The sequence below is a fragment of the Dendropsophus ebraccatus genome, chromosome 10 (genome assembly GCF_027789765.1).
Source record: "Dendropsophus ebraccatus isolate aDenEbr1 chromosome 10, aDenEbr1.pat, whole genome shotgun sequence".
In the NCBI taxonomy this organism is placed as follows: Eukaryota; Metazoa; Chordata; class Amphibia; order Anura; family Hylidae; genus Dendropsophus; species Dendropsophus ebraccatus.
In genome coordinates this window covers 5,477,789-5,502,907 of record NC_091463.1, presented here as the reverse complement: position 1 = coordinate 5,502,907, position 25,119 = coordinate 5,477,789, and the positions used below count along the sequence as shown (strand labels likewise).

The window sequence follows — 25,119 nt, the reverse complement described above, 5'->3', positions numbered from 1 at the left end:
CCCCCGTGTCCCCCCGATAATCCTCCCCCATCTGAGAATCCTCACCCAGCTCCCATGTCCCCACGAGAATCCTCACCCGACTCCAGTGTCCCCCTCCCTTCCACGAGAATCCCCAGTCGGCTCCCATGTCCCCCTGAGAATCCTCACCCGGCTCCCGTGTCCCCCCGATAATCCTCCCCCATCTGAGAATCCTCAACCGGCCCCCGTGTCCCCCCGATAATCCTCCCCCATCTGAGAATCCTCACGCGGCCCCCGTGTCCCCCCGATAATCCTCCCCCATCTGAGAATCCTCACCCGACCCCCGTGTCCCCCCGATAATCCTCCCCCATCTGAGAATCCTCACCCGGCTCCCATGTCCCCACGAGAATCCTCACCCGGCTCCAGTGTCCCCCTCCCTCCCACGAGAATCCCCAGTCGGCTCCCATGTCCCCCTGAGAATCCTCACCCGGCCCCGTGTCCCCCCAATAATCCTCCCCCATCTGAGAATCCTCACCCGCCCCCCGTGTCCCCCTGAGAATCCTCCCCCATCTGAGAATCCTCACCCGGCCCCCGTGTCCCCCCGATAATCCTCCCCCATCTGAGAACCCTTACCCGGCCCCCGTGTCCCCCCAATAATCCTCCCCCATCTGAGAATCCTCACCCGGCCCCCGTGTCCCCCCCCATAATCCTCCCCCATCTGAGAATCCTCACACGGCCCCCGTGTCCCCCCGATAGTCCTCCCCCATCTGAGAATCCTCACCCAGCCCCCGTGTCCCCCCGATAATCCTCCCCCATCTGAGAATCCTCACCCGACCCCCGTGTCCCCCCGATAATCCTCCCCCATCTGAGAATCCTCACCCAGCTCCCGTGTCCCCCCCGATAATCCTCCCCCAGCCCCCGTGTCCCCCCGATAATCCTCCCCCATCTGAGAATCCTCACCCGGCTCCCATGTCCCCACGAGAATCCTTACCCGGCTCCCATGTCCCCACGAGAATTCTCACCCGGCTCCAGTGTCCCCACGAAAATCCTCACCCGGCTCCCATGTCCCCACGAGAATCCTCACCTGACTCCAGTGTCCCCCTCCCCCCCACGAGAATCCCCACCCGGCTCCCATGTCCCCACGAGAATCCTCACCCGGCTCCCATGTCCCTACGAGAATCCCCACCCGGCACCCATGTCCCCACGAGAATCCTCACCCGGCTCCCATGTCCCCACGAGAATCCTCACCCGGCTCCAGTGTCCCCCTCACAAGAATCCCCACCCGGCACCCATGTCCCCCTGAGAATCCTCACCCAGTCCTTGTGTCGCCCCCCAAAATCCCCACCCGGCTCCAGTGTCCCCCTGAGAATCCTCACCCGGCTCCAGTGTCCCCCTGAGAATCCTCACCCGGCTCCAGTGCCCCCCACGAGAGTCCAAACCCGGCTCCCGTCCCCACGAGAATCTCCACCGGGCCCCCAGGTGTCGTCTCCTCTCCTCCCTCAGAATCCTCAACCGGCCCCCGTGTCCCCCAGATAATCCTCCCCCATCTGAGAATCCTCACGCGGCCCCCGTGCCCCCCCCCCCCGATAATCCTCCCCCATCTGAGAATCCTCACCCGACCCCCGTGTCCCCCGATAATCCTCCCCCATCTGAGAATCCTCACCCGGCCCCCGTGTCCCCCCGATAATCCTCCCCCATCTGAGAATCCTCACCCAGCCCCCGTGTCCCCCCGATAATCCTCCCCCATCTGAGAATCCTCACCCAGCCCCTGTGTCCCCCTGATAATCCTCACCCGGCCTCTGTGTGTCGCCCCCCCCCCCCCCACCAATCCTCACCCGGCTCCAGTATTCCCCCCCCGCCCACACACAAGGATCCCCACCCGACTCCCATGTCCCCACGAGAATCCCCACCCGGCTCCCATGTCCCCACGTGAATCCTCACCCGGCTCCAGTGTCCCCCTCCCTCCCACGAGAATCCCCAGTCGTCTCCCATGTCCCCCTGAGAATCCTCACCCGGCCCCCGTGTCCCCCCAATAATCCTCCCCCATCTGAGAATCCTCACCCGCCCCCCGTGTCCCCCTGATAATCCTCCCCCATCTGAGAATCCTCACCCGGCCCCCGTGTCCCCCCGATAATCCTCCCCCATCTGAGAACCCTTACCCGGCCCCCGTGTCCCCCCAATAATCCTCACCCATCTGAGAATCCTCACCCAGCCCCCGTGTCCCCCCGATAATCCTCCCCCATCTGAGAATCCTCACCCGACCCCCGTGTCCCCCCGATAATCCTCCCCCATCTGAGAATCCTCACCCAGCTCCCGTGTCCCCCCCGATAATCCTCCCCCAGCCCCCGTGTCCCCCCGATAATCCTCCCCCATCTGAGAATCCTCACCCGGCTCCCATGTCCCCACGAGAATCCTTACCCGGCTCCCATGTCCCCACGAGAATTCTCACCCGGCTCCAGTGTCCCCACGAAAATCCTCACCCGGCTCCCATGTCCCCACGAGAATCCTCACCTGACTCCAGTGTCCCCCCCCCCCCCACGAGAATCCCCACCCGGCTCCCATGTCCCCACGAGAATCCTCACCCGGCTCCCATGTCCCTACGAGAATCCCCACCCGGCACCCATGTCCCCACGAGAATCCTCACCCGGCTCCCATGTCCCCACGAGAATCCTCACCCGGCTCCAGTGTCCCCCTCACAAGAATCCCCACTCGGCACCCATGTCCCCCTGAGAATCCTCACCCAGTCCTTGTGTCGCCCCCCAAAATCCCCACCCGGCTCCAGTGTCCCCCTGAGAATCCTCACCCGGCTCCAGTGCCCCCCACGAGAGTCCAAACCCGGCTCCCGTCCCCACGAGAATCTCCACCGGGCCCCCAGGTGTCGTCTCCTCTCCTCCCTCAGAATCCTCAACCGGCCCCCGTGTCCCCCAGATAATCCTCCCCCATCTGAGAATCCTCACGCGGCCCCCGTGCCCCCCCCCCCCCCCGATAATCCTCCCCCATCTGAGAATCCTCACCCGACCCCCGTGTCCCCCGATAATCCTCCCCCATCTGAGAATCCTCACCCGGCCCCCGTGTCCCCCCGATAATCCTCCCCCATCTGAGAATCCTCACCCAGCCCCTGTGTCCCCCCGATAATCCTCCCCCATCTGAGAATCCTCACCCAGCCCCTGTGTCCCCCTGATAATCCTCACCCGGCCTCTGTGTGTCGCCCCCCCCCCCCACCAATCCTCACCCGGCTCCAGTATTCCCCCCCCGCCCACACACAAGGATCCCCACCCGGCTCCCATGTCCCCACGAGAATCCCCACCCGGCTCCCATGTCCCCACGTGAATCCTCACCCGGCTCCAGTGTCCCCCTCCCTCCCACGAGAATCCCCAGTCGTCTCCCATGTCCCCCTGAGAATCCTCACCCGGCCCCCGTGTCCCCCCAATAATCCTCCCCCATCTGAGAATCCTCACCCGCCCCCCGTGTCCCCCTGAGAATCCTCCCCCATCTGAGAATCCTCACCCGGCCCCCGTGTCCCCCCGATAATCCTCCCCCATCTGAGAACCCTTACCCGGCCCCCGTGTCCCCCCAATAATCCTCACCCATCTGAGAATCCTCACCCGGCCCCCGTGTCCCCCCCCCATCTGAGAATCCTCACCCTGCCCCCGTGTCCCCCCGATAATCCTCCCCCATCTGAGAATCCTCACCCAGCCCCCGTGTCCCCCCGATAATCCTCCCCCATCTGAGAATCCTCACCCAGCCCCCGTGTCCCCCCGATAATCCTCCCCCATCTGAGAATCCTCACCCGACCCCCGTGTCCCCCCGATAATCCTCCCCCATCTGAGAATCCTCACCCAGCCCCCGTGTCCCCCCCGATAATCCTCCCCCAGCCCCCGTGTCCCCCCGATAATCCTCCCCCATCTGAGAATCCTCACCCAGCTCCCACGTCCCCACGAGAATCCTCACCCGACTCCAGTGTCCCCCTCCCTTCCACGAGAATCCCCAGTCGGCTCCCATGTCCCCCTGAGAATCCTCACCCGGCTCCCGTGTCCCCCCGATAATCCTCCCCCATCTGAGAATCCTCAACCGGCCCCCGTGTCCCCCCGATAATACTCCCCCAGCTGAGAATCCTCAACCGGCCCCCGTGTCCCCCCGATAATCCTCCCCCATCTGAGAATCCTCACACGGCCCCCGTGTCCCCCCGATAATCCTCCCACATCTGAGAATCCTCACCCGACCCCCCGATAATCCTCCCCCATCTGAGAATCCTCACCCAGCCCCCGTGTCCCCCCGATAATCCTCCCCCATCTGAGAATCCTCACCCAGCCCCCGTGTCCCCCCGATAATCCTCCCCCATCTGAGAATCCTCACCCGACCCCCATGTCCGCACGAGAATCCTCACCCGACCCCCATGTCCGCACGAGAATCCTCACCCGACCCCCATGTCCGCACGAGAATCCTCACCCGACCCCCATGTCCGCACGAGAATCCTCACCCGGCTCCTGTGTCCCCCTCCCTCCCACGAGAATCCCCAGTCAGCTCCCATGTCCCCCCGATAATCCTCCCCCATCTGAGAATCCTCACCCGGCCACTGTGTCCCCCCGATAATCCTCCCCCATCTGAGAATCCTCACCCGGCCAGTGTCCCCCAAGAATCCTCCCTTGGCAACCCGTGAGAATCTACCCCCGACTCCTGTCTCCCCTTGAGATTCCTCACCCGGCCACCTGAGAATCCTTTTCCAACCCCATATTCCCCCCACAATCATCCCCTGGCCCCCCAAGAATGCACACTGGGCCCCCAGATACCCTCACATCTGCTGGGGGGGAGGTGACTGTAGGACAGGTATATACAATGTATTACTCTCTGGTATCAGCCATGTCAGGCTGGGGGAGGGGAGGTGACTGTAGGACAGGTATATACAATCTATTACTCTCTGGTATCAGCCATGTCAGGCTGGGGGAGGGGAGGTGACTGTAGGACAGGTATATACAATGTATTACTCTCTGGTATCAGCCATGTCAGGCTGGGGGGGGGGGGGGGAGGTGACTGTAGGACAGGTATATACAATCTATTACTCTCTGGTATCAGCCATGTCAGGCTGGGGGAGGGGAGGTGACTGTAGGACAGGTATATACAATCTATTACTCTCTGGTATCACTATGTCAGGCTGGGGGGGGGAGGGGAGATGACTGTAGGACAGGTATATACAATCTTTTACTCTCTGGTATCAGCCATGTCAGGCTGGGGGGGGACGGATGGACTGTAGGACAGGTATATACAATCTATTACTCTCTGGTATCAGCCATGTCAGGCTGGGGGGGGGGGGGGGGGGGAGGTGACTGTAGGACAGGTATATACAATGTATTACTCTCTGGTATCAGCCATGTCAGGCTGGGGGAGGGGAGGTGACTGTAGGACAGGTATATACAATCTATTACTCTCTGGTATCAGCCATGTCAGGCTGGGATGAAGTTGGGGTATCAGGATGCCCCCCCCCCATTATATGGGGATGATACATTGTGTCTTATTTGTCCACTTATCCCCAGTCAAGGTCGCTGCGCTGTTTGTTTGCTGCCGCTATCATCTGACTCCACCTGAGGGGGCACAGACATGTCAGCAGGTTGCAACAGAGCTGGATGACACCCAAATCCCCACCGTGCCAGCGCCTGGCATGACCTTTAGACCCCCAGCATGTACAGCAGCGCCCCCTAACCCGTGACTCTCAGCTGTAGCAAATCTATCAGGATGAGGCCAAAGATTACGCAGGCATGATGGGAGTTGTAGTGGCAGCTGCAGGTTGGGGGAGCAGTAGCTAATAATCCAGAAAATTTCCCAGCCCGGCCTAGGATCCTGCTTTACAGACTTCTGCTAATCCGGCAGCCATCGGCCATCCCTGTCGGATTAAAGGAACGGACTGTGTAATTTACCATTGGTTCCCGTAACCTGCACCTCTTGATCTCCGCTTGCTGTCAGGGAATAGGAAATGTGTCTACAACCAGAGGCAAAACAAGAGCCCGTGGAGTCTCAGTTGCGAGTCTCAAAACACGGGATAGCCAGATATCTCTAGCCTGTTGCCACGGGGTGCCTCCATGATGGGGCATGGGGCCATCATGGAGGCACCCCGCAGTAACAGGCTAGAGATATCTGGCTATCCCGTGTTTTGAGACTCGCAACCGAGACTCCACAGACTCGTTTTGCATATTTAAATTTTGGGGATCATCAGTGGAGACTCTGGATTGATACTTCATTGGAGTTTTTTTCATTGTTCTCCTTGAGTTCAGTGATTACTGCGTTTTGTTGCTACAACCAGAGGCCCAATACTTCTCACAGCTGGAGGATTGTTACAATGTATCAGAGAAGGTTAAACACATCAGTCCTGTCGGGTTTCAGCAGGGCGAGAGCCGCCGCAGATCACATGACCTCCATTTACCCCGAGTAAGATCTCATCCCAGGTGTTGAGGGTGTGAGGGGAGACACACGGCTCTGCTCTAACAGCAGCCGACAGCTGACAGCTCCTATTAACCATCATCCAGCACATTGATGAGATTCAGATAATTAGGAGTGCTGCTCTGGGGGAGAAGACATAATGAGTATTATGCCAGGTCTATAGCCCATACGGTGTCCGCAGATGACCCCCAAAACAAATAGGGGGGCAGCAACTAGGAAACCCCATCCCTTACTGTCCATACTGGGAGCCGGTCTGGTAAATCCTCTGCGGACTCTGGACTGAAACATTGTAACAAACTATCAGAACAGGAGGGATTTGTGCTTCCCCTGCATAGACACAGTGACAGGATAACATTGTAATTACCTGCAGCCACCACTAGGCGGCCCTGTGAGAGCACAGGACTGATCCGACCTGATCACCTCGCATTCTAGGAGCTCCTCAGGTCATGTGACTGTCCAGGTCATGTGATTACTGTGACTGGAGTAGAAGACACAATGTAACTAAAACATGGCATCATCCCTGGCAACCAATCAGATGGTGCCATCGCTATCAGTGGGTAACCTGACGCAGAATAAGAGGCGGAGCCAGGCGTTCTGGTAGTAGTTTTATTTCCAGCGATATGGCAGTTCTCAGAACTGAATGGCGTCATGCGTACGGAAACTTCCTTATTCTCAAAGCTTCTCTGTGCCAGTAAACAGTCCAGGGGCGCACGCAGGTGTCGGGGTACAGGGTTGGGACAGAAGATGGGCACACACCGAGAACACCCCCTCCTCTCTGTAACATAGGGGGTGCTCTATGCACTGACCTGGACGCCTCTGGGTAATGGCGCACTCCTGGCCTTGTAAGCCCCGCCTTCTCCGGTACCTCAGGGGCGGGGCCGGATTGGCACAGGAACACTAAACATTGCGGTTATGGCACGTGGATAACGGTCGGGGGATGGGGATGTGGAGAATAAAATAGATCTATACAGTTTGGCAGTTATCTCATAGATTTCATAGAATTTTTTTTTTTATATCTCTAAAAATAACATAAAAAGTGGAGAAAAAAACGGTAACGTTACATAGAACAGCGCATAAAAGTCATCTCCGAGAAACCAAGGTAAGAGCGGCGGCGAGGAATCTCCTCCTATATACACGGGGGTGGGGCAGTGCACATTATATGGGGGGAGGGGGCAGTGCACATTATATGGGGGCAGTGGGCAGTGCACATTATATGGGGGGAGGGGGCGCAGTGCAGATTATGTGGAGGGGGAGGGGCACAGTGCACATTATATGGGGGGAGGGGGCGCAGTGCAGATTAAGTGGAGGGGCACAGTGCACATTATGTGGAGGGGGAGGGGCACAGTGCACATTATGTGGAGGGGGAGGGGCACAGTGCACATTATGTGGAGGGGGAGGGGCACAGTGCACATTATGTGGAGGGGGAGGGGCACAGTGCACATTATATGGGGGGAAGGGCGCAGTGCACATTATATGGGGGAAGGGCGCAGTGCACATTATATGGGGGAAGGGCGCAGTGCACATTATATGGAGAAGGGCGCAGTGCACATTATATGGGGGGAGGGGGCGCAGTGCACAATATGTGGAGGGGCGCAGTGCACATTATATAGGGGGAGGGGGCTGTGCACATTATATGGGGGGAGGGGGGTTAATATTCTCTATTTTTTATACTTTTTACATTCTGAAGATGAGGAAGTGGCTAAGTAAACAATTCTACTTCCATAGACGAGACACGAGGGTAGCGCTAAAGCTCGGGGACGCCGCCAGTGCTGACAATAATATACTGTCCACCCAGACTACAATCTATAGGAAGCTCTAGAGGTCATTGCCACGTCAACACACCAACAATGGAGGGAGTGGGGGAGGAGTTAAAGAGTCACTCCACCTTTGGTGCTAGGTTGCAGAATAGGTTAGGAGAGGATAAAATCCTAATACACTGTTATAACGGATTGGCTCCTGGCAGCCATAGGAGTGATCTAGAGATAGAGCGGGAAAGTCACATGGGGTGTTCAGCAGATACGGCAGCCTGGAAGGGACAAACAGGACACAGATCACACACCTGTCTATGACGACTTATTAGGCCATTGCTGTATTAGTTATTTTTTGCAACTTTTTGTAAAGTCCTTCAGAAGGCGGAGCTGCCCTTTAAGTCGAATCTGACTCGGTCTTCTGTGATGAATCGATCGCCAAAAGTGACCGATCTCCAGTCGCTGGCTCATACATGGAGAGAAGCTGAGCGGCCGCCATCTTGTCTCTGACGGACACCAGCAGCACAAGTCTTTCCTTCATAGATTAGTGGTTTCTCCAAGGACCGAAATGTAGAGGTGGCGTTCATGAGCGCGAGGCTCCGTGGTACCTCACGCCTCAGTCTTCTGATGTTTGACTGGTTATACATGTATCACAAAGTCTAGACCCCGCCCACTAAGTCTAAAGGGGGAGGAGTTTAGAAGACGGTGACGCAATTTTAGCGCACATGCAGCAGGACGAGGTTAAGAAGAACCCAAAATAACTTAAGGGTGGTGCCCCTTAAAGGTGCGCAAAGGCAAGGAGACGGGGCGAGCATGCAGGCAGAAAACAAAGAGTGACCAGCCCTTAAAGGGGCCACAACCAGACAGGAAGTGAGGAGGAGGAGCAAAGAAAAGGTGGGAAAGAAGAAGGTGGGAAGGGTAAGTACAGGAAGATGGGGGATGGGCACAGATATATTAAGCAGGCGTGTCAATATGGTCGGGACGGTCTTTCTTACACTGTTAGTTGGTTAAACATGGAATCTGCTGCTGGGTTCTGACCCGGGGTGGGCTCCTGTTATGAGGGGCAACACTCGGGGTCACTACAGAGGATACACTGTAACACTGACAACTGCCTCCATTTTACGGAATCGCTCACAGGTTCTCATCTGTCGGGGTCAGGCGGTGTCATGTCTTTTGGCTACTCAGTCCGACTGTCAGGCTGATATGGAGGGAGTGGGGGGGTCTTATTCTCCTCCTGTATAAAGCTCGCCCCGCCGTCCTTGCGTCAGCACCACCTCTACGAATCTACGACAAAACACACATGAAATACGTTAGAGAGCGGCCATAACCCCGGGGATCAGCACCGCACAGCCTCCCCTCCCACCAGAAATTATTACAGAGGCCACTGGTTTACATCTGCTAGCTGTCAGTGAATGGAGGAAAAAAAGCTGCCCTCACCAGACAGGATACAACTGTAACAAACCCTCAGCTGTGGTAATATATGGTGGTTCAGGATACAACTGTAACAAAGCCTCAGCTGTGCTCATACATGGTGGTTCAGGATACAACTGTAACAAACTCTCAGCTGTGTTCATACATTGTGGTTTAGGATACAATTGTAACAAAGCCTCAGCTGTGTTCATACATGGTGGTTCCATTCACTGACAGAAAGCCTCAGCTGTGCTCATACATGGTGGTTCCATTCACTGACAGAAAGCCTCAGCTGTGCTCATACATGGTGGTTCCATTCACTGACAGAAAGCACAGATTATTCCCCTCCCCCTGAGCAGTAATAAGAGGGGGCACCACCCTGCTCTGTGCCCCTCCCCACACTGTGAATGCAGCTCCGGAGCATGTAACGCCGGCCATCGTGCTATGATGCAATAACCTGCAGACCAGTATAAAAAATAACGTCCTTTATTATGAGGCCGGAGGCGACGGCCCAGCGTTAAAAAATAAAATGAGTCACAATATTACATAAAAGACGGGACTCTGCGATAGACGCGGATCTGCTGGCGACCCGCAATCAAACATGGAGGTGACAGCTGTGACGTTGTGGACGGACATGCTGCAAAGGCTCATGGTACGGCAGTGGTGATTATCTGGGCGGCAAGATTCTATATACAGTCCAATAGTCCAGAAAGGCTAATACTCCTGGATGGGAGCAGGATTTCCGGACCATAGGACTTTCCCCCTCTTCATCCTGTGGATATGAACAATGGCGCACGTTTTGCCACGCTCTAGCGGTACCGGCGTTAGTGTGCACCATTGTAAATATCTGCTCTTAACATCAGCCTTTGGACCTGTTAGCGGGGAGCAGCGCATCCAATGGTTTAGAACTTCCAATTATCCAGAACCTTGCTGGTGAATGGCGGATAATCAGGAATGTTCAGTGGCCTCACTATAACGGATAGGTACATTACTATGGAGCCCCACCTCTGGGGTTCCCCTGTCTGATTGTGGGGGGGCCGTATTATGGAATTTCCTTACAATCACACGCTCAGTTCTTTGTATACCCCAGAGACGGCCATGACGTTATGAATGCCATATTAAGGGGTGTGGCGCCCCTCCCCGCACAGGCAGACCACCTTAGATGTAAGTCTTAGCACCTTTGGCATTTTTGTCCAAATAAACTTCGATGTACGACGTGGGGACGTAACCCTCCTCCTCCTCGTTCCTCCGGATTCGCGTCCAGCCGTCGCCCTTGTCTTCCTCTATGACGTTCAGTATTTCTCCCTCCGCTACGGATATGGTTCCTTCGTTTTCACCTGGGAGGACAAGGTGAGAGTCAGAGCCGAAGCGATCGCACGAGATCGGTCACCATACGAGATCGGTCACCATACAGAGAGCACAAAACTTACCATCAAAGGGATATAAGGCTTTACAGGTTCCTATGGTGGGGAGCGGCTCCTCGTCATCAAAGTCGTCGTCGAATTCGGTGGGCGTCACCTTCACTTCTGTCTCCTGGCTCTGATCTTCTGTATAACTCCCATCCGGACTGCTCAAGATACAAAGCAATACAATCACTATAGCAACACACCCCACCGCCACAGGGGGGCGCCACAGACTACCCCATGACCGAAGACTATAAGATAACTGCCCTCACTATACTCCCATGTTCTTCTTCCACTGTTCATCCAGAGCCTTCTGTTGCAAGAACCTCTAAACACTGAATACTTAGGGGTGCTCTGGGGTACTCTGATAAAAATCTTTTTCTTTCAAATCAACTGGTTTCAGAAAATTATATAGATTTGTAATTTACTTCAATTTAATAATCTGCAGTCTTCCAGTACTTATCAGCTGCTGTATGCTCTGCAGAAAGTGGTGTATTCTCTCCAGTCTGACACGGTGTGGTGCTCTCTGCTGCCACCTCTGTCCATGTCAGGAACTGTCCAGAGCAGGAGAGGTTTTCTATGGGGATTTGCTGCTGCTCTGGACAGTTCCTGACATGGACAGAGGTGGCAGCAGAGAGCACTATGTCACACTGGAGAGAATTCACCACTTCCTGCAGGACATACAGCAGCTGATAAGTACTGGAAGACTGGAGATTATGAAATAGAAGTAAATTACAAATCTATATAACTTTCTGACAGCAGTTGATCTGAAAGAAAATGAATTTTGTGCCGTTATACCCCTTTAAAGGTTGCCTCCTAAGTGGTAAATCTACCAATGTATGCAGCATTAGATGAGTAGATGCATTTCTACACAGACGGGAGAGATTGAGAAAGCTGGGTGACAACCCCCGAGGAGCCTGCAGCAGTTATAACCTCAGGAGGGATCAGAGCCCGTAGCCTTTGGCGCTGACACCTGATTGGCCAAGGTCCTGAGCTTGCACTCATACCCAATATACTGTACCTCTCTCGGTCCTGTGCGCAGTTGTTGACCGGTGCAGTGTTCTGCGTTTCGTACAGTCCGCTCTGGCGGCGCGAGTTATCGCGTGAAGGAAGCCGCCCCTCCACCTCCGCTAACCAGCCCTACAGGAAGGGAACAGAGTTATTACATACGATATACTGTATATATAGTGACATGGAAGCAATGTGCTGAAAAGTAGCCTAATGCCAGGACTGTGAGGATGGGGGGCATGGGGAGCAGTCTGTAGGAGAATGGGGGGCATGGGGAGCAGTCTGTAAGAGGATGGGGAGCAGTGTATAAGGATGGGAGGTATGGGGAGCAGTCTGTAAGAGGATGGGAGGTATGGGGAGCAGTCTGTAAGAGGATGGGAGGTATGGGGAGCAGTCTGTAAGAGGATGGGAGGTATGGGGAGCAGTCTGTAAGAGGATGGGAGGTATGGGGAGCAGTCTGTAAGATGATGGGAGGTATGGGGAGCAGTCTGTAAGAGGATGGAGGGAAAGTAGTCTGTAAGAGGATGGGAGGTATGGGGAGCAGTCTGTAAGAGGATGGAAGGTATGGGGAGCAGTCTGTAAGAGGATGAGAGGTATGGGGAGCAGTCTGTAAGAGGATGGAGGGAAAGCAGTCTGTAAGAGGATGGAGGGAAAGCAGTCTGTAAGAGGATGGAGAGAAAGTAGTCTGAGAAAGAATGGGGGGACATGGGGAGCAGTCTGTAAGAGGATGAGGGGCATGAAGAGCAGTTTGTAAGAGAATGGGAGAGGGGCATGGGAAGCAGTTTGTAAAAAGATGGGGGTATGGGGGAGCAGTCTGTAAGAGGATGGGGGTATGGGGAGCAATCTGTAAGAGGATGGGGAGCAGTCTGTAAGAGGATGGGAGGGGGGCATGGGGAGAAGTCTGTAAGAGGATGGGGGGACATAGGGAGCAGTCTGTAAGAAGATGGGGGAACATGAGGAGCAGTCAGTTACAGGATGGGGGACATGGGGAGCAGTCTGAAAGAGGATGGGGGCATGGGGAGCAGTCTGTAGAAATATAGGGGTGATGGGGAGCAGTCTGTAAGAAGATGGGGCGACATGGGGAGCAGTCTGTAAGAAGATAGGGGGACATGGGGAGCAGTTTGTAGGAAGATGTGGAAGTAGCCTGTAAGAGGATAGGGGGGCATAGGGAGCAATCTGTAAGAAGATGGGGAAACATGGGGAGCAGTCTGTAAGAGGATAGAGGGATATGGGGAGCAGTCTGTAAGAAGATAGGGGCCATGGGGAGCAGTCTGTAAGAAGATGTGGGGCATGGGGAACAGTCTGTAAAATGATGGGGAGCAGTCTGTAAGAGGATGGGGAGCAGTCTGTAAGATGATGGGGGTGAGCAGTCTGTAAGAGGATGGGGGAGGTGCATGGGGAGCAGTCTGTAAGAGGATGGGGGAGGTGCATGGGGAGCAGTCTGTAAGAGGATGGGGGAGGTGCATGGGGAGCAGTTTGTAAGAAGATGGGGGTATGGGGGAGCAGTCTGTAAGAGGATGGGGGAGGTGCATGGGGAGCAGTTTGTAAGAAGATGGGGGTATGGGGGAGCAGTCTGTAAGAGGATGGGGGACATGGGGAACAGTCTGTAAGAGGAGGTGGGATGAGGAGCAGTCTGTAAGAGGATGGGGAGCAGTCTGTAAGATGATGGGGGTGAGCAGTCTGTAGGAGGATGGGGAAGTAGTCTGTAAGAGGATGGGGGGAGCAGTTTGCAAGAGGATGGGGAGCAGTATGTAAGAGGACGGGGAGAGCAGTCTAAGAGGATGGGGGAGGTGCATGGGGAGCAGTCTAAGAGGATGGGGGAGGTGCATGGGGAGCAGTCTGTAAGAGGATTAGGGGAGGTGCATGGGGAGCAGTCTGTAAGAGGATTAGGGGAGGTGCATGGGGAGCAGTTTGTAAGAAGATGGGGGACATGGGGAGCAGTCTGTAGGAGGATGGGGGAAATGGGGAACAGTCTGTAAGAGGAGGTGGGATGAGGAGCAGTCTGTAAGAGGATGTGGGAGCATTCTTAAAGTGTCACTGCCTTTATAACTTTTAAAATCTAAATCAACAGCAATTGATATAAAGCAAGTTTGCAATTTCATTCATTTTTTTTATTTGTCAAGGAAAACTCAGCACTTCCTGTTTTCTAACTCTTCTTTTTCTCAAAGAGTTAGAAAACAGGAAGTCCTGTGTTTTCTAGGTCTTTTGAGCGCTCACAGAGAAGGAAGTCATGTAATTGATGGACATATTGAACCGTGACTGTGCTGTACTGGCCGGAATTCCTGTGTTTAGTCTGTTTTTTTCCACCAGCACAAGTCTAAAAATCTGCCATCAGGAGACTGGACCTGGATACAGTAAGTATAGCTGTTATATAGCAACCTTCAGGAGACTGGACCTGGATACAGTAAGTATAGCTGTTATATAGCAGCCTTCAGGAGACTGGACCTGGATACAGTAAGTATAGCTGTTATATAGCAGCCTTCAGGAGACTGGACCTGGATACAGTAAGTATAGCTGTTATATAGAAGCCTTCAGGAGACTGGACCTGGATACAGTAAGTATAACTGTTATATAGCAGCCTTCAGGAGACTGGTCCTGGATACAGTAAGTATAGCTGTTATATAGCTGCCTTCAGGAGACTGGACCTGGATACAGTAAGTATAGCTGTTATATAGCAGCCTTCAGGAGACTGGACTTCTGGTAACTACAGCTGTTATAGAGCAGCCTTCAGGAGACTGGACCTGGATTTCTGGTAAGTAAGGCTGTTCTATAGCTACTTTCAGGAGACTGCACCTGGATACAGTAAGTATAGCTGTTATATAGCAGCCTTCAGGAGACTGGACCTGGATACAGTAAGTATAGCTGTTATATAGCAGCCTTCAGGAGTCTGGACCTGGATTTCTGGTAAGTACAGCTTTGTTTTACAGCATGATAACAACAACAACAAAAAAGTAATGTAAATTGTCAACTTGCTTTATCTACTGTTGATTTAGATTTGAAAAGTTATAACGACAGTGACACTTTAAGAAAAAAGACTAGATAATGATGATAAGTGATTTATCTGCCGTCACATATAGAACACAATGCTGTAACCTCATAAATTATAGACATTATAACGTTAGTAAAGCAAAACAGCAGCAACATAGTGATGTGTTTTTACGTATAGAGAGGACACAGTGAGAGGTTATGGGGAAACAGCAATGTGAGAAAACATTGCTTTACTGAAAGAGTAGTAGAAACTTGGAACAAACTTCCAGCAGATGTGGTAGGTAAATCTACAATAACAGAATGGCAACAATCTTCTAAGTTTCTGATGGTAAGGACTACAGGGCAGGCACATCAGTGGCAGGACTGCAGGACGGGCACATCAGTGGCAAGGCTAGAGGGCAGGCACATCAGTGGCAGGGCTACAGGGCAGGCACATCAGTGGCAGGGCTACAGGGCAGGCACATCAGTGGCAGGGCTACAGGGCAGGCACATCAGTGGCAGGGCTACAGGGCAGGCACATCAGTGGCAGGGCTACAGAGCAGGCACATCAGTGGCAGGGCTACAGGGCAGGCACATCAGTGGCAGGGCTACAGGGCAGGCACATCAGTGGCAGAGCTACAGGGCAGGCACATCAGTGGCAGGGCTACAGAGCAGGCACATCAGTGGCAGGGCTAAAGGGTAGGCCCATCAGTGGCAGGGCTACAGGGCAGGCACATCAGTGGCAGGGCTACAGGGCAGGCACATCAGTGGCAGGGCTACAGGGCAGGCACATCAGTGGCAGGGCTACAGGGCAGGCACATCAGTGGCAGAGCTACAGGGCAGGCACATCAGTGGCAGAGCTACAGGGCAGGCACATCAGTGGCAGGGCTACAGGGCAGGCACATCAGTGGCAGGGCTACAGGGCAGGCACATCAGTGGCAGGGCTACAGGGCAGGCACATCAGTGGCAGGGCTACAGGGCAGGCACATCAGTGGCAGGGCTACAGATCAGGAAAATCAGTGGCAGGGCTACAGGGCAGGCACATCATGGGCGAGGCTACACGGCAGGAACATCACTGGCAGGACTTCAGGGCAGGCACATCAGTGGCAGGGGTACACGGCGGGAACATCAGTGGCAGGACGACAGGGCAGGTACATCACTGGCAGGACTACAGGGCAGGCACATCAGTGGCAGGACTACAGGGCAGGCACATCATGGGCGGGGCTACACGGCAGGAACATCACTGGCAGCACTACAGGGCAGGAACATCACTGGCAGCGCTACAGGGCGGGAACATCAGTTGCAGGATTACAGGGCAGTCACATCACTGGCAGGGCTACAGGGCGGGAACATCAGTTGCAGGATTACAGGGCAGGCACATCACTGGCAGGACTACAGGGGGGGCACAAGACATTCCTGTGACACTTCTAGGACCCCGACATCACCCCCAGTCAACAGATCAGCGCTGGCAGGGCTAGATCAGTGGCAGGGCTAGAGGGCAGGCACATCAGTGGCAGGGCTACAGGGCAGGCTCGTCAGTGGCAGGGCTACAGGGCAGGCTCGTCAGTGGCAGGGCTACAGGGCAGGCTCATCAGTGGCAGGGCTACAGGTCAGGCACATCAGTGGCAGAGCTACAGGGCAGGCACATCAGTGGCAGAGCTACAGGGCAGGCACATCAGTGGCAGGGCTACAGGGCAGGCACATCAGTGACAGGGCTAGAGGGCAGGCACATCAGTGGCAGGGCTAGAGGGCAGGCACATCAGTGGCAGGGCTAGAGGGCAGGCACATCAGTGGCAGGGCTACAGGGCAGGAACATCAGTGGCAGGGCTACAGGGCAGGCACATCAGTGGAAGGGCTAGAGGGCAGGCACATCAGTGGAAGGGCTAGAGGGCAGGCACATCAGTGGCAGGGCTACAGGGCAGGCACATCAGTGGAAGGGCTAGAGGGCAGGCACATCAGTGGCAGGGCTACAGGGCAGGAACATCAGTGGCAGGGCTACAGGGCAGGCACATCATGGGCGAGGCTACATGGCAGGAACATCACTGGCAGGACTTAAGGGCAGGCACATTAGTGGCAGTGGTACACGGCGGGAACATCAGTGGCAGGACAACAGGGCAGGTACATCACTGGCAGGACTACAGGGCAGGCACATCAGTGGCAGGACTACAGGGCAGGCACATCATGGGCGGGGCTACACGGCAGGAACATCACTGGCAGCACTACAGGGCAGGCACATCAGTGTCAGGACTACAGGGCAGGCACATCAGTGGCAGGGCTACAGGGCGGGAACATCAGTTGCAGGACTACAGGGGGGGCACTTCTAAGACCCGACATCACCCCCAGTCAACAGATCAGCGCTGCAGATGTCTACAACAAGACTTCAGCATCTGGGAGGATAGAGGGGAGGGGATTTGTGCTCCTGCACCATTTTTCTGCTCTGGGGAGAGAAGGAATTAACGCAATTCTTGTGGAGGAAGAAGGTGGGACCAACATAACGCGTATAGTGATGAGCCAACATGGCTGCCATTTAGGAGTACAAAGCGAGAAAGGCATGAGGGGGGCGCCATTTACTTCGCTAGTAACAGTAGGCTCTCATAGAGCAGCCGCCACTGGTCCTGGTGTAATGAGATCAGTCCTGCTGCTGTGACTGTGGCAGATAGGTGGCGCTGCAGAGGTGCCTGACATGTCCTCACCCTGTCTGTAATGGCTGTCCTTGTGTTCTGGCCTCACCTCAAACTTCTGCACCTCCACCCGCAGCTTCTCAATGTTGTTTCCAACCTCTATCAGTTTCTGGGCAACACTAGTGGGGTCTCCCATCTGCGGATTCTTCATGTACACGTCCTTCATCTTCGTCAACGCATCTCTGTAAAATAAAATAAAGACATGATATATGTCACTGTGCACATACATTACTCATCCTGTATTATATCCCAGAGCTGCACTCACTATTCTGCTGGTGGGGTCACTGTTTACATACATTACATTACTGATCCTGAGTTACATCCTGTATTATACCCCAGAGCTGAAATCACTATTCTGCTGGTGGGGTCACTGTGTACATAATTACTGATCCTGAGTTACATCCTGTATTATATTCCAGAGCTGCACTCACTATTCTGCTGGTGGGGTCACTGTGTACATACATTACTGATCCTGAGTTACACCCTGTATTATACTCCAGAGCTGCACTCACTATTCTGCTGGTGGGGTCACTGTGTACATACATTATTGATCCTGAGTTACATCCTGTATTATACTCCAGAGCTGCACTCACTATTCTGCTGGTGGGGTCACTGTGTACATTCATTACATTACTGATCCTGAGTTACATCCTGTATTATACCCCAGAGCTGCACTCACTATTCTGCTGGTGGGGTCACTGTGTACATACATTACATTACTGATCCTGTACTGATCCTGAGTTACATCCTGTATTATACCCCAGAGCTGAAATCACTATACTGCTGGTGGGGTCACTGTGTACATAATTACTGATCCTGAGTTACATCCTGTATTATATTCCAGAGCTGAACTCACTATTCTGCTGGTGGGGTCACTGTGTACACACATTACTGATCCTGAGTTACATCCTGTATTATACTCCAGAGCTGCAGTCACTATTCTGCTGGTGGGGTCACTGTGTACATACATTACTGATCCTGAGTTACATCCTGTATTATACTCCAGAGCTGCACTCACTATTCTGCTGTGGTCCTTCATCACATGGGCTCACCTCTGGTCGATCTCTTTCTGGATGTCCTTGTTCAGCTCATCCACCTTCTGCTGCAGCTTCTTCCGCCTCTGTTCTGGGGGCAGGTTGCTGAAGTCCTCCGGCGTCGCCCCCTGGTGGAAGCCAAAACACTGAAATGTCATGTCTACCATCCGTCCAGGCAGCATGCACACACTACACCCATGCACTACATGCAGCTATGAGGACCAGGGCGCCCACCACAGGACAGAAATGGTATCACTGTCTGCAGATACTAGAACGTCTGATCTCTTGTATTAAGTATTCACTCCTCTGTCCCTATGACAGGTCCGCCTGTCCCGGCAGCACTATCACTATAGGGTCCCTGGGATTTTTTGTGGAATGAGAAGGTTTGACACTTTCACTTCAGGCAATCTCTTGTGAGCTGAACACATCACAGTCATCATCCTGAGGGTTTGTTACAGTGTATCAGTGCAGGTAAAGAGGATTGTGACTACTGGATACAACTGTATGAGGCTGAGGGTTTGTTACAATTGCAGCCATTCTATATACTGAGCCATTCTAATTGCACTGATACCATGTAACTGAGTGTACAAGCCTGGGTTATCTGCTACAATGTGTCAGTGCAAGGGAAACATCCTGGAGTCTAGGTGAGAGGATTGGGAAGACTGGATACAACTGGTACAAACCCTCCACAGACAATTAATGGGATCTAGAATGTTGCAGTTCACTGACAGCAAGCAGAGATCAGGAACCTAGAAACACAAGTGTATGAGGGGATTACAGATCAGAAGTGATTGTCCACCAGGAGTGTCCTGTATACTGCTGTCAGGTGGGTGACATCTTGGGGTGTCCTGTATACGGCTGTCAGGTGGGTGACATCTTAGGGTGTCCTGTATACCACTGTCAGGTGGGTGACACATCTTGGGGTGTCCTGTATACGGCTGTTGGGTGGGTGACACACCTTGGGGTGTCCTGTATACAGCTGTCGGGTGGGTGACACATCTTGGGGTGTCCTGTATACGGCTGTCGGGTGAGTGACACATCTTAGGGTGTCCTGTATACGACTGTCAGGTGGGTGACACATCTTGGGGTGTCCTGTATACGGCTGTCGGGTGAGTGACACATCTTGGGGTGTCCTGTATACGACTGTCAGGTGGGTGACACATCTTGGGGTGTCTTGTATACGGCTGTCAGGTGGGTGACACATCTTGGGGTGTCCTGTATACGGCTGTCAGGTGGGTGACATCTTAGGGTGTCCTGTATACGGCTGTCAGGTGGGTGACACATCTTAGGGTGTCCTGTATACGGCTGTCAGGTGGGTGACACATCTTAGGGTGTCCTGTATACGGCTGTCAGGTGGGTGACATCTTAGGGTGTCCTGTATACGACTGTCAGGTGGGTGACACATCTTGGGGTGTCCTGTATACGGCTGTAGGGTGGGTGACACATCTTGGGGTGTCCTGTATACGGCTGTCAGGTGGGTGACATCTTGGGGTTTCCTGTATACGGCTGTAAGGTGGGTGACATCTTAGGGTGTCCTGTATATCACTGTCAAGTGGGTGACACATCTTGGGGTGTCCTGTATACGGCTGTTGGGTGGGTGACACATCTTGGGGTGTCCTGTATACAGCTGTCGGGTGGGTGACACATCTTGGGGTGTCCTGTATACGGCTGTCGGGTGAGTGACACATCTTGGGGTGTCCTGTATACGGCTGTCGGGTGAGTGACACATCTTGGGGTGTCCTGTATACGACTGTCAGGTGGGTGACACATCTTGGGGTGTCTTGTATACGGCTGTCAGGTGGGTGACACATCTTGGGGTGTCCTGTATACGGCTGTCGGGTGAGTGACACATCTTGGGGTGTCCTGTATACGACTGTCAGGTGGGTGACACATCTTGGGGTGTCTTGTATACGGCTGTCAGGTGGGTGACACATCTTGGGGTGTCCTGTATACGGCTGTCGGGTGGGTGACATCTTAGGGTGTCCTGTATACGACTGTCAGGTGGGTGACACATCTTGGGGTGTCCTGTATACGGCTGTAGGGTGGGTGACACATCTTGGGGTGTCCTGTATACAGCTGTTGGGTGGGTGACACATCTTGGGGTGTCCTGTATACAGCTGTCGGGTGGGTGACACATCTTGGGGTGTTCTGTGTACGGCTGTCGGGTGAGTGACACATCTTAGGGTGTCCTGTATACGGCTGTCAGGTGGGTGACATCTTGGGGTGTCCTGTATACGGCTGTCAGGTGGGTGACATCTTGGGGTGTCCTGTATATCACTGTCAGGTGGGTGACACATCTTGGGGTGTCCTGTATACGGCTGTTGGGTGGGTGACACACCTTGGGGTGTCCTGTATACAGCTGTCGGGTGGGTGACACATCTTGGGGTGTCCTGTATACGGCTGTCGGGTGAGTGACACATCTTGGGGTGTCCTGTATACGACTGTCAGGTGGGTGACACATCTTGGGGTGTCTTGTATACGGCTGTCAGGTGGGTGACACATCTTGGGGTGTCCTGTATACGGCTGTCAGGTGGGTGACATCTTAGGGTGTCCTGTATACAGCTGTCGGGTGGGTGACACATCTTGGGGTGTCCTGTATACGGCTGTCGGGTGAGTGACACATCTTGGGGTGTCCTGTATACAGCTGTCGGGTGGGTGACACATCTTGGGGTGTTCTGTGTACGGCTGTCGGGTGAGTGACACATCTTAGGGTGTCCTGTATACGGCTGTCAGGTGGGTGACATCTTGGGGTGTCCTGTATACAGCTGTCGGGTGGGTGACACATCTTGGGGTGTCCTGTATACGGCTGTCGGGTGAGTGACACATCTTGGGGTGTCCTGTATACAGCTGTCGGGTGGGTGACACATCTTGGGGTGTTCTGTGTACGGCTGTCGGGTGAGTGACACATCTTAGGGTGTCCTGTATACGGCTGTCAGGTGGGTGACATCTTGGGGTGTCCTGTATATCACTGTCAGGTGGGTGACACATCTTGGGGTGTCCTGTATACGGCTGTTGGGTGGGTGACACACCTTGGGGTGTCCTGTATACAGCTGTCGGGTGGGTGACACATCTTGGGGTGTCCTGTATACGGCTGTCGGGTGAGTGACACATCTTGGGGTGTCCTGTATACGACTGTCAGGTGGGTGACACATCTTGGGGTGTCTTGTATACGGCTGTCAGGTGGGTGACACATCTTGGGGTGTCCTGTATACGGCTGTCAGGTGGGTGACATCTTAGGGTGTCCTGTATACAGCTGTCGGGTGGGTGACACATCTTGGGGTGTCCTGTATACGGCTGTCGGGTGAGTGACACATCTTGGGGTGTCCTGTATACAGCTGTCGGGTGGGTGACACATCTTGGGGTGTTCTGTGTACGGCTGTCGGGTGAGTGACACATCTTAGGGTGTCCTGTATACGGCTGTCAGGTGGGTGACATCTTGGGGTGTCCTGTATACGGCTGTCAGGTGGGTGACATCTTAGGGTGTCCTGTATATCACTGTCAGGTGGGTGACACATCTTGGGGTGTCCTGTATACGGCTGTTGGGTGGGTGACACACCTTGGGGTGTCCTGTATACAGCTGTCGGGTGGGTGACACATCTTGGGGTGTCCTGTATACGGCTGTCGGGTGAGTGACACATCTTAGGGTGTCCTGTATACGACTGTCAGGTGGGTGACACATCTTGGGGTGTCCTGTATACGGCTGTCGGGTGGGTGACACATCTTGGGGTGTCCTGTATACGACTGTCGGGTGAGTGACACATCTTAGGGTGTCCTGTATACGACTGTCAGGTGGGTGACACATCTTGGGGTGTCCTGTATACGGCTGTCAGGTGGGTGACATCTTAGGGTGTCCTGTATACGGCTGTCAGGTGGGTGACACATCTTAGGGTGTCCTGTATACGGCTGTCAGGTGGGTGACACATCTTAGGGTGTCCTGTATACGGCTGTCAGGTGGGTGACACATCTTAGGGTGTCCTGTATACGGCTGTCAGGTGGGTGACACATCTTAGGGTGTCCTGTATACGGCTGTCAGGTGGGTGACACATCTTAGGGTGTCCTGTATACGGCTGTCAGGTGGGTGACACATCTTAGGGTGTCCTGTATACGGCTGTCAGGTGGGTGACACATCTTAGGGTGTCCTGTATACGGCTGTCAGGTGGGTGACATCTTAGGGTGTCCTGTATACGACTGTCAGGTGGGTGACACATCTTGGGGTGTCCTGTATACGGCTGTAGGGTGGGTGACACATCTTGGGGTGTCCTGTATACGGCTGTCAGGTGGGTGACATCTTGGGGTGTCCTGTATACGGCTGTCAGGTGGGTGACATCTTAGGGTGTCCTGTATATCACTGTCAGGTGGGTGACACATCTTGGGGTGTCCTGTATACGGCTGTTGGGTGGGTGACACATCTTGGGGTGTCCTGTATACAGCTGTCGGGTGGGTGACACATCTTGGGGTGTCCTGTATACGACTGTCGGGTGAGTGACACATCTTAGGGTATCCTGTATACGACTGTCAGGTGGGTGACACATCTTGGGGTGTCCTGTATACGGCTGTCGGGTGAGTGACACATCTTGGGGTGTCCTGTATACGACTGTCAGGTGGGTGACACATCTTGGGGTGTCTTGTATACGGCTGTCAGGTGGGTGACACATCTTGGGGTGTCCTGTATACGGCTGTCGGGTGAGTGACACATCTTGGGGTGTCCTGTATACGACTGTCAGGTGGGTGACACATCTTGGGGTGTCTTGTATACGGCTGTCGGGTGAGTGACACATCTTGGGGTGTCCTGTATACGACTGTCAGGTGGGTGACACATCTTGGGGTGTCTTGTATACGGCTGTCAGGTGGGTGACACATCTTGGGGTGTCCTGTATACGGCTGTCAGGTGGGTGACATCTTAGGGTGTCCTGTATACGGCTGTCAGGTGGGTGACACATCTTGGGGTGTCCTGTATACGGCTGTAGGGTGGGTGACACATCTTGGGGTGTCCTGTATACAGCTGTTGGGTGGGTGACACATCTTGGGGTGTCCTGTATACAGCTGTCGGGTGGGTGACACATCTTAAGGTGTTCTGTATACGGCTGTCGGGTGAGTGACACATCTTAGGGTATCCTGTATACGACTGTCAGGTGGGTGACACATCTTGGGGTGTCTTGTATACTGCTGTCGGGTGGGTGACACATCTTGGGGTGTGCTGTATACAGCTGTCAGGTGGGTGACATCTTAGGGTGTCCTGTATACAGCTGTCAGGTGGGTGACACATCTTAGGGTGTCCTGTATACGACTGTCAGGTGGGTGACACATCTTGGGGTGTCCTGTATACGGCTGTAGGGTGGGTGACACATCTTGGGGTGTCCTGTATACGGCTGTTGGGTGGGTGACACATCTTGGGGTGTCCTGTATACAGCTGTCGGGTGGGTGACACATCTTAGGGTGTCCTGTGTACGGCTGTCGGGTGAGTGACACATCTTAGGGTGTCCTGTATACGACTGTCAGGTGGGTGACACATCTTGGGGTGTCTTGTATACTGCTGTCGGGTGGGTGACACATCTTGGGGTGTCCTGTGTACGGCTGTCGGGTGAGTGACACATCTTAGGGTGTCCTGTATACGACTGTCAGGTGGGTGACACATCTTGGGGTGTCTTGTATACTGCTGTCGGGTGGGTGACACATCTTGGGGTGTCCTGTATACAGCTGTCGGGTGAGTGACACATCTTAGGGTGTCCTGTATACGGCTGTCGGATGGGTGACACCTCTTGGGGTGTCCTGTATACAGCTGTCAGGTGGGTTACACAGTGCAGCTTATGATGGAGCAGTGTACTTTATAAATGTATACTGTAGAGTGAGTGCAGCTGCAGTGCCTGGATGTGGACACAAGGTGGCGCTCTGTCCGCACTGCAGCTTGTGTGACTGCTTCTCCTCCAGATCTGCATCTCAATTGCAGACACAAAGCATGGCAGAGAACAATGGCTTTGTCTTGTTGTTTGGCTCCCGTGCCCCCACATTCCTGGCCGCCCTCTGCTCTATGCTAATACCCTACCCGTTATCTGCTGCAACCCCTCCCTACGGGACATGGATGACAGAGACCGAGCAGCCAGTGCAAAACATGGCCGACATATGACAGGGGAGTCAGGGGCCCGGGGCCAAAACCCTCATTTAAAGGGACAGTAGATATCTGCTGCTATATATAGGTAGAGTCAGATAGCGTGAGTGAGTGAAGGGACCAGCAGGGGGCAATGATGCACCTCTTATAGATTTGTCATCTAGTCAGCAGCCATATTGTTTACTGTAGCCGAACACACAGTGTCAGATGATTTCTGGCAGGTGCAGCAAGAGCTTCCTCCCTGTATACCCGGGAACCGTATGTCACCCATCTCATGTGCCGGGGGACTCGGCTGTGAGGGACATCAATATACATTGTATATAGCTGTATATACAGACAATGCTCTGCAGTCTCTATATATTGTATATAACT

The 25,119-nt window shown here is 54.0% G+C and overlaps 1 protein-coding gene across 13 annotated transcripts in view; it reads right to left on the bottom strand.

The window, feature by feature from the left end:
- Window positions 1–6,982: 6,982 nt before the first annotated feature.
- Window positions 6,983–25,119, bottom strand: part of FNBP1 (formin binding protein 1) — an 88,480-nt gene continuing 70,343 nt past the window's right edge. For 4 of the 13 annotated variants that reach the window (XM_069943667.1, XM_069943673.1, XM_069943674.1 and 1 more), the window contains 5 exons: window positions 18,660–18,787; window positions 17,657–17,789; window positions 11,973–12,091; window positions 10,979–11,118; window positions 10,019–10,885 (listed from right to left, as the gene is read on the bottom strand). In XM_069943667.1, the coding sequence (XP_069799768.1) occupies window positions 10,707–10,885; window positions 10,979–11,118; window positions 11,973–12,091; window positions 17,657–17,789; window positions 18,660–18,787 (699 nt within the window). In that variant the 3' untranslated portion in view covers window positions 10,019–10,706. Of the gene's footprint in view, window positions 9,423–10,018; window positions 10,886–10,978; window positions 11,119–11,972; window positions 12,092–17,656; window positions 17,790–18,659; window positions 18,788–25,119 lie in introns of those variants that run through there. The other 9 variants (XM_069943668.1, XM_069943671.1, XM_069943675.1 and 6 more) reach the window with 4 other exon arrangements.